This window comes from Diabrotica undecimpunctata, chromosome 10 (genome assembly GCF_040954645.1).
Source record: "Diabrotica undecimpunctata isolate CICGRU chromosome 10, icDiaUnde3, whole genome shotgun sequence".
Lineage (NCBI taxonomy): Eukaryota > Metazoa > Arthropoda > Insecta > Coleoptera > Chrysomelidae > Diabrotica > Diabrotica undecimpunctata.
The window spans coordinates 38,429,514-38,438,844 of record NC_092812.1 but is presented as its reverse complement, the minus strand read 5'-3'; the positions used below and the strand labels follow the sequence as shown (position 1 = coordinate 38,438,844).

General features: G+C 34.0%; 1 protein-coding gene across 1 annotated transcript; it reads left to right on the top strand.

The window, feature by feature from the left end:
* Nucleotides 1-8,186, top strand: LOC140452282 (uncharacterized). The gene is made up of 3 exons (XM_072546447.1): nt 1-414; nt 465-632; nt 7,831-8,186. Exons 1-3 carry the CDS (start codon nt 364-366, stop codon nt 8,038-8,040), a joined length of 429 nt encoding a protein of 142 aa, XP_072402548.1. The 5' UTR covers nt 1-363; the 3' UTR covers nt 8,041-8,186.
* Nucleotides 8,187-9,331: the final 1,145 nt, after the last annotated feature.

The following is a 9,331-nucleotide window of genomic DNA, read 5'->3' as shown; positions in this document are numbered from 1 at the left end:
TACATATCTCTGGCATCGAGCAAAAAGACAGATGAGTCCAGCTAACTTCGCATGTTAGTAAATATTGATGTTTTTGCATCTATGTAACTCGAAAATGTAAGATGTATACTTTGTTAAATTAGCTTAGAGTATATTTGCACAGGTACTCCAAAAATTTTAATAGTCTAAAATTATAACAAAAATTTATCCTAATTACTGCAGTGAAAACTGTGTTTAACAGCTAATTAATCTTCAAGTAAAATATTTACAGATCAGTTACTGAAATAGTTTGTATTTGTATATTTGCACCTTTCAACGTACAGATCAAAGAAAAGAACAAAACCAAAATGTTTAAATCATGACAAAGGCCTAACAGACCCTAATATGCCCAAGAAGAATATGATAGCAAAGATATGTCCAACCTGCAAACAACAGGTAAAATAAAATGTTATCAAATATTATGTTAGTATTTTATATCATTTTAGGTACCTGTGGCATGTAAGTCTTGCCCCTGTGGCCATTTTTTCTACAATGCTAGACGCATAGCTAGAGAGTTTGCCATAGAGGCAGACTATAGGAGGAGAACTGCAAGAGTTCGGAGAGAAAAACCTAATTATTATGATGCCCTTGAATATGAAAAGCATATCAAAAAGGTGAGGAATATATTATTTCCTGTAATAATTTTTCTCTGCTTCAATTAGAACCATTTCATGTTTTTTTCTCATTCCTTATTTAAATGCTGGATAACCAGTTTGCTTATACTCCATGATTACCATAGGAAGCATTATAATTATAATAATTTTTAATATATTTTTATTAGATACAATAGGTTTTTTACAATTGTGTGTGTTAAATTTAGATGTTGTGTGTGCTAAGTATGAATGTGTTTACTTTGAATTTGATATTAGTATTTTATATTTTTTACTTTACTGCTAGTTCTGGAAGTATATTGTTGTTTCCTACAATGTCATGCATAACTTAATTTAAATTGTGATAGGACATGATCATGTCATGTAAGGTCCATGATTCTTGTGCCCTTCCTACATTTGTAGGATTCCATTTGTATTTAGCAGGTGTATGTATTTAGTTTGAAATTTATGTTAGTATTTTATTTTGTTTTACTTTGCATTGGTTTAAGGATATAAATGATAATATTTAAACTTGGACAACATTGGGATAACATACTACTACATCATACTGAATATTATTATAATTCATAATATATGAATGCATATTTATATAGGTATAGAGAGTGAAATATACTTTATTGATACCAGGCATCAAAAGGCCATTGACTGAAGTCTTTCTGCAAATTTACAGAATTATTATGGATAAATTAATTACTTTTTAATGCTAAATATAGACACTAAAGGAAAGTTGTTTATTAGGCTCACAAATGGGCTCTGCCCCGATATACCATAACCATAAGTTGTTTATTGTCTTGATATGTAGAGGATTTCTTCAATTAGAGTTCCCTCTGGATATTAACAGTGAGTGTTTCCAGGTATCTTCATAATGTGAGGCTCAATCAAGTGGGTGTTTTTTTTTTTTAATAGAGAAAGATTTAAACAAATTATTGAGTATCTCATTTAGAGATTCTATTGCAATTTTATTGTATTTATGGATTATGAAGTGGGTTTTCAGGATGACACATTCTAGTAATTTGTTGAAGGCTGTCTGTTCTACATAAAATCATATTATGAAAGATATAGTTAAGGGAAAGTGAGAAAGGAGTACAAACGGAGCTGTTCACCTTGTGCATCCACACTTAATAAAATTGCGATGCCATTTATTTGCAAACTGTCTTTTTGTTTATTTTTTTCACAATCAAATCTTTATTTTTAAAATATTAAATTTTTAATTTTAAAACGTAAAAAGGTATGGCATTTTCAATATTAAAAGTATTTCTTTATTTGTGTAAATAAAATTTTATAAATTAAATTACAATAAAAATTATGTAAATAAAATTTTATAACTTTGAATGAATCATGGAATGAGAACAAGTTCCCAAAAGACTGGGAAGTGGGCGTTATTCTACCCATTTTTAAAAAAGGTGACAGACGAGAATGCAGCAACTACAGAGGTATAACTCTCCTGAGTATCCCTTCCAAAGTTTACGAACGAGTACTGGAGAAAAGACTACTACAAGAAGTAGACCATAAGCTGGAGCAGTCACAGAGCGGTTTCAGGAAGGGAAGAAGCATCCATGACCATGTTTTTACACTCAAGCATCTAATACAAAATGCATGAAATACAAGCACGGAACTATACCAAGCTTCATAGACCTCGAAAAAGCATTTGATAGAACCCCGCGAACCGAAATAGACAAAAGCCTAAGAAACAGAAGTAGACGGCAAACTCAGAAAAGCTATTATGAGCCTATACAAGAACACAAGAAACAGAGTAAGAACAGATAATATGGAATCAGAAGAGTTTAGAGTCAATGATGACTTACGACAAGGAGGTGTACTAGGCCCCATCCTGTTCAATATTGTACTAGATGATGTAATGAAGGAAACTAGAGAAGAAACATCGAGAATATTTGTTGGACATAGAAACCTGGAAATGATACAGATAGCAGAGTGCGCATTTGCAGATGACCTCGTCGTATTTGGAAGAAACGAGGACGCACTTAAGAGAAACCTCCAGATATGGAGAGATAAACTTGAAAAACATACCCTGAGAATTAATGAAAGTAAAACCAAGGTCATGGTATGTGGGAAAACAGACCAACATACAAACATTAAAATCAATAACTATACTTTAGAACAAGTCGAAACCTTCAAATACCTGGGAGTGCAACTAGAGAGTGGGGTACACAAGAAGCAGAGATAAACAATCGAATAGCAAACGCTTCCCGGATATACCACGCAATTAAGAGCACATTCCTATCGAAAAAAGAAGTATCCCAAAAAGCAAAGATAGCTATCTACAACACAGTTTTTGTACCTATCTTAACATTTGGATGTGAAAGCTAGACGCTCACCACCAGACTAAAAAATAAACTGCAAAGTATTTCAATGAAGTATCTAAGAAGAGTACTAGGGGTGACCAGAATGGACAGGATACGGAACGATGAAATAAGAGAACGCCTTAAAGTCCAATCAATAGAGAAGAAAATCGAAGAAGCCCAACTGAGATGGTACGGCCACATGGTAAGGATGAATAAAAAAAGTCAAGTGAAACAAGTGTGGGAACCGAGAAGAACCTTGAACAAACTAGAGTGATAAGATGGCAACAAATTTTTCTTAATGATCCTTACTATTTGTGATTCAGAAAGAGGAGTTTCCAACCGTTTACATAAGCTAACAATCTCGTTAATAAAGATAATGACTTTTCTCCTGTGGAGCTTATTTACGTGACTTAATTTATTCAACAAGATTATCCTCATAATTATAAGTAAGAAAATCTAACCTAAGTTTGGCAACTAACTTTTGCCATGAAGCAAAACTACCTCGGTTATTTAGATACCAAGTGAAAGTTGAATCCTTAAATAAATCTGCAGCAGAAGAGTAGCCCTCTTCCTCGCTGTTCCCACGCGCTATACGCAGCCACTCTACCTTTTCCAAAAAGCTAACGACATTCTCAGTTGATTTACCTGACAAATACACACCCCATTTGTGAATAGGAGCGGATTTAACAAAAGGAAATGGATTTGCTAAAATATTAGAAATATTTGGGGGAGAATGAGCCTGTGGAGATACTTTGAACTCAAGTTCACCTTCCAAATTAAGATTTTTGAAGACTTTTTTTACTGAATCTTTTTAATCTGTTGTGGATTCTAACAGATGGACTCGACCTGAGACATGACCTAAACGAGAAGTCAAGCGACCATAGAGAGCATCACTATGGGAGCCAACAAAAGAACTTATTTTGATCTTAAGATCTGCAATAGTTGCTTCTATTTCAGGGACCTCGCCACTAAACTTGAGATGGGAAGCTGACAGGACAGTATACCTCCGATTTGCTGAAGCTTGTTTCAAAGCACGTCTAAACACTACCCTTTTCGCATCAACCGTTGTTAAAGATGGGTCGGTTAAATGACGGTCTCGCAATTCATAATCCAGTTTATGAGCTAATAGATGGATGATCTACCTTAAAAGTTGCCATGTTACACAACTGGGAGATATAAAAACAATGAGATATGATCCAAATGTGTAAAGTTTAACTTACTCTACGTTCTCGCGTTAACATTCCGAATGTATAGTTTTAACAGTAATGTTTATTTGTTAGTCCAGTTGTGAAATTAAATGCAATGTACTGCTACGAACCCCGAGAAACCTAGAACTTCAAAAATATGTTATTTCGAGATAGTGAAGTGAGTCACTTTATTACTACTCTTGACTATTTTATATGGGAAATTGCTAAATTTGAGATATTTAAATTTTTAGTGTTTTAATTTATTTAATATTAGTCCAAAATAGATATTTAATTAATTCGAAAAAGTTTTATTCAGTCTACCCAGGATATAGCAAAACTTTTTTTGCTATCAAAAGTTTCTTATTTATTTTCAAGCTACCAACAATATATATTGTGCAAAAACCAAAAGTTGAAATTTAAAAAAAAAACCAAATGTTAAAGTGAAAAACCAAAAGTTAAAGAACAAACTCTAAAAGTTAAAGTGCAAAAGCAAAGATAGAAAACCGAGAAGTTAAAGTGCAAAAAGCGAAGATACAAAACAAGAAGTTAAAGTGCATAAAGCCACACTTTGAGTCTAACCAATTTAAAACCCCAATACTCTGGGGCATTGTAATTTAGAAGAGAAGAATTTACAAGGAGAATTTGGAGTGAAGTTATTGAATATACTAATAAAGAATGGCTTAGCTCAGAGGAATCAATTTAAAGGGCCTGAGTGTCATCGGATGCGATAGTCTGTGGACTAGTACGCATTTCGATGCGCATCGCCCCGCCTCGAATTTTCCCATTGGCTCTTGACCTGTAAATCCCTATGTATCGCTCGAACAGCGTATATAAATATTGGCGATTTTCAGGTCAGTCCCTCACGGGCTCTCCGAGAGCTTAGTGCTCTCGGGGCTCTGCTTCCTGCATTTATTTTCTATACTCTGTGGCTGAGAATTGTTTCAACTTAACTTGGTGTTTTTATTTCGACGAAGAAATTGTCATGTAAGAAATATCTTGCCTTTTTCAAGGCAAGACACCGAAGATAAATATTTTCCAAGTCCATAACCTGAAAATGGACTTAGGTAGAGGAGCTCTCGACAGCGATATTCGAAGCCCTCTACAGAGCACCCGGAGATAACAGAAGGTGGATAGACCATTAATTGTTTCCCCGAGGTGACATGAGAGACACCAAATCTCAAGGGAGAATTCGGGCTAGCTTTTCTACACTTAGGATTGGCTTTGGGATAAAAGACCAATATATGGGATGATAAAATTATATAAACAAGGGAGAAAATGTAATATACCTTGTAAGACAAACAATGAAATTAGATAGGACAACTTGGAATTTAATCTTGTATTGAAGGCACTATAAGTAAATATACGAAGTTGCTTAAGATACTGAATGTGGGCGTCACTCAAGACTAGCTTGAGAATTTAGAAATGAGGAAACAACAAGAAACAGATATACCTAATACAATAACCTGGAATTACTTTCAAAAACCACTATTTACCTTGTTACCCTATAATATACTGGTTAGTAGAAACTGAAATAAAAAGCTAACTACTAGTGACAACTATATTTATAAATTTTGTTAAACAAAGTTTAAATAATTTGCCTACATGTAAAAGAAAAGCTGAAATAACAGTATTGGTGGGTGTGTAAAGGTAAGATAGGGCCTAATAGCCACGAACAAATAAAAATACCACTAGTACTGTGCCAAGTATCAAGGGTATTAGTAAAAACAATAATCTAAAGTCCGGGAGAAAAGCGAAATAATTTAACACTAAAGATTTATTAGAATACAAAGTAAACCTAGACTAGGTAAGGTATTAAAGGTAAGACAAGACCTATGGTTACAATAAATGAATACCTTACCTAGCAGACGCAAAGAGGTGAGGTACCCACCGATAGAACTAATATGTGTCGGAATAGCAACTAAATACCAATTACTATAATCAAGATATTTATATAAAATATGTAATAGAATGAGTCGGGTCAGAGACTTTATAAAAACCTATTTAAAAAAACCGCATTAATTTTTTCCCTCCCTTATTGAACAACCTATATAAACTTTAATTACCCCTTCCATATTTATAAAAAAAACTAGTAAGTTTACTTGATTATATGAGTATAAGCAGTTACACTGATTGTAAATCAAAACAAGTATGAACAATTTAGAGATATAAAACGATTTACAGTTATTTATATGAATTAGAATTAACAAAAGCTTATCTGTTCCAACAGCTGGTTCCACAGAAAACAAGTCCACATAGGGTTTGTCACCCTCGGCTCTACAAAAACCAACGACGATGGAAGGCTAATTGGAATAAGCCAAGCTGATTTCTCCAAGTGTTGCTTTTCAAATAATGTGCAACTATATGGGTGTATGAGTATATAGGTGTATGAGTGGATGGATGGCGAATCTACAAAATACCATTAAGAAAATTCCAATTGTTGCTAAGAGTGGTTATAACAGTACATATTTCACATCGGATCGTTCGATAAACTATCTACGCAGCTAGGACTTTTTACCGTATTGGAAAAAACGAACAAAAAACTAATGAGGAACTATACATGTTACAATAAAAATGACGGCCATATGAAATTATGACATAAAAACGTTGATTCTATTTTGTTTCTTACAAAATGAATAAGGATATATATCGATATTAAAAGAACCGGTTTTATAAAATAAATAATGAGATTGCTTATCTGAGACTAGTGCGCAGGGTTAGTATATCGCGCTTTAATATCTAATGATAGTATTAACTAAAATTTCGAAAAATGTAAAAGACGCTCATTTCTCAAATCGGTTTCAAATTCACCTCCAGAAATGTGCAAAGCTGCTACGCACTATCGAGTCGACGTCAACTACCAACCAAACCAAGATTTCGGTTATAGCTCAGCCACAGTTGACACCACAGCGAACTCTTCCACATTTTGGCCATGGGTGTATCTAAGGAGATTTTTTAGGGAGCAGCGTGGTAACTGATACAAATTTTAAGAGTTTTTATATTTATATGTTATAGAAATTGGACCTGCTGCAATCATGCAGCAAGCCAATTTATGAATTCGAAAATATTCTGCTGTTATCGTGGTATTTTAAATAGATATATAAAATTAATGCTTAGTTGATTTCTTATATTATTAGCTGACAAATACGGAGACTATGTCCGATATTCATTGTCTGATAGTTATGATAAGAACCGTTTTGTTATGATGGTGTATCCATGTATATAGTTGTCAGGAGATCTTCATGAGATAATCTAACAGCCACCAATCGCTCTAGTTCGTTTCTCGTAAACATGCTATCCAGGGTGCACCGCGAGGAGGCGAACTAGTTTACAGCACTCGCCATTTTATTTTACATCTGTATTGAAGTAAAATCAGTCATTTCATTTAGTGAAAATTAGTGGTGACATCAGCACCAACCTGCCTTAGTTTTAAGTAATTCATAACTTACACTCAATACGATTTTTACGAAAGCACTAGTAGGTTATAAAAGGAAAAATTGTAGAACTCGCTAGGCAGTTAAAAAAATTAATACAGGGTGACATGCATTTACAAACTTGTATAATTATAAAAAACACAATTAGATTTTTTAATTCTCACCAAACTTATTTAAAATGGTAAGGAAAACTTTTAATAATATTAATTCAGTTTCTTCATTTCTTGCAAAGATTAATGTTTAGTATGATAACTAAATGTAGTATTTTTATAAATTTTAGATGAAACAACGTTTAAGTGAATGTGATAATGATGAAGAGGAAGATAACAGAAAGGATAATTGTAAAAGTAAGAAAAAAAAAATGAAAAAGGAAGATGAAGAAGAAGATGAAATACTGACAAAAATCACACCTGAATTACAAAAACATTGTCAGTTTATTCTGGAACAACTCAATTTTAAGCTACAAATGGTTACTTGGAAGCCTACATGACTTTGTTTTTGGTAGCTAGTGAGTTGTTAAATCCAAAACACTTCCGTATCAGGTTTATTATAAACACAATTGATTGTCAAACTTAATGATGTTTATTATGTACAAAAAATTGAATACGTTTTTTGAATATATGATTTTGAAGTCTTTTTTATATATCATGTAAATCTGTTATCCAGAAATTGATAACTACAAACTGAACCAAAGAAAGAACATGTTTGGTTGCTAGTTCCCTTAATACTTGTGGCACTGGTCAATGGTAAGAGCAAAATGTTAGAGATTGAAAATTTTCGTAGAATTACATTTCCTTCTTTAATGTAGTTGACACGCTTTTATTGTAAAATCAAACATGTTTCATTGTGTGTACGTGCGCGGGTGTGTGTGTGTGTGTGTGCGAGTGCGTGCGTGCGATTGTGTGCGTGTGTGTGAGTGTGTTTTTTGGGGTTGGAAATACTTTTACGTATCATCAGGATAGATGTAGTGACTGGTATGTTGGACTCGTATATTACAATACAATACCGACTAAAACCCGACCCCTTCTGCCTCTGTTTTTCCCACGGTACTACCGTAAGGTATTACTTCACGGGGGGAGGATCTAGGTATTGCACTTCCTTCATGTTGTTGAGCTCATTGCTTCTCCCCTTCTAAGCGTCTCTATTTTCAGCTCCTCTCCTTTCAATGCGGCGAAGATTCTAGAGGTCTTCCATCGCGAATATGATGATTGCATCCCAAGTTGCCTTCGATGAAAGCATTTCTTTTACTATGGTCTCTGGTCGAATTTTTTGTTTGATAACTGCCTCTCGAGTATTGCGCAGCAAATTGAAATGAGGACACACGAACAACACGTGTTCCGCATATTCACTGACCCCGAGGCAGGATGGGTAATCTGGAGAATCTTCATGTTTAAAGCGATAAAGATATAGCTCAAAAACAGCCATGTACTGAGAGTATTTGCGTCAAATAGTAGTTGATCTCGCCATGTTTGTGGTTCGGCCAAACATTCACGTGTGGTATAAGACAATGCGTCCACCTGCCCGTTGTTGCGGAATCCCACTGTAATTTCCATCGATCGGACAAGAGCATGACTGCTTCTCCGTTAGTTGCCTTTTACAAGCAGGAGGAAACTGTGGGGATATTCTTCTTTAGTGGCCCGTGGTTCATCACAATATACATACACACACACACACACATATATATATATATATATATATATATATATATATATATATATATATATATATATATTGTTATGATGTGTTTTTTTTTTGTTTGAATGATGAGCAATGAGTATTTT

Excerpts from the sequence above, each read along its gene's own strand:
- LOC140452282 (XM_072546447.1), top strand. The coding sequence starts at position 364 with ATGCCCAAGAAGAATATGATAGCAAAGATATGTCCAACCTGCAAACAA. Across the intron at positions 415-464 it reads GTCCAACCTGCAAACAACAG|GTACCTGTGGCATGTAAGTC; the intron begins GTAAAATAAAAT and ends ATATCATTTTAG. Across the intron at positions 633-7,830 it reads ATGAAAAGCATATCAAAAAG|ATGAAACAACGTTTAAGTGA; the intron begins GTGAGGAATATA and ends TATAAATTTTAG.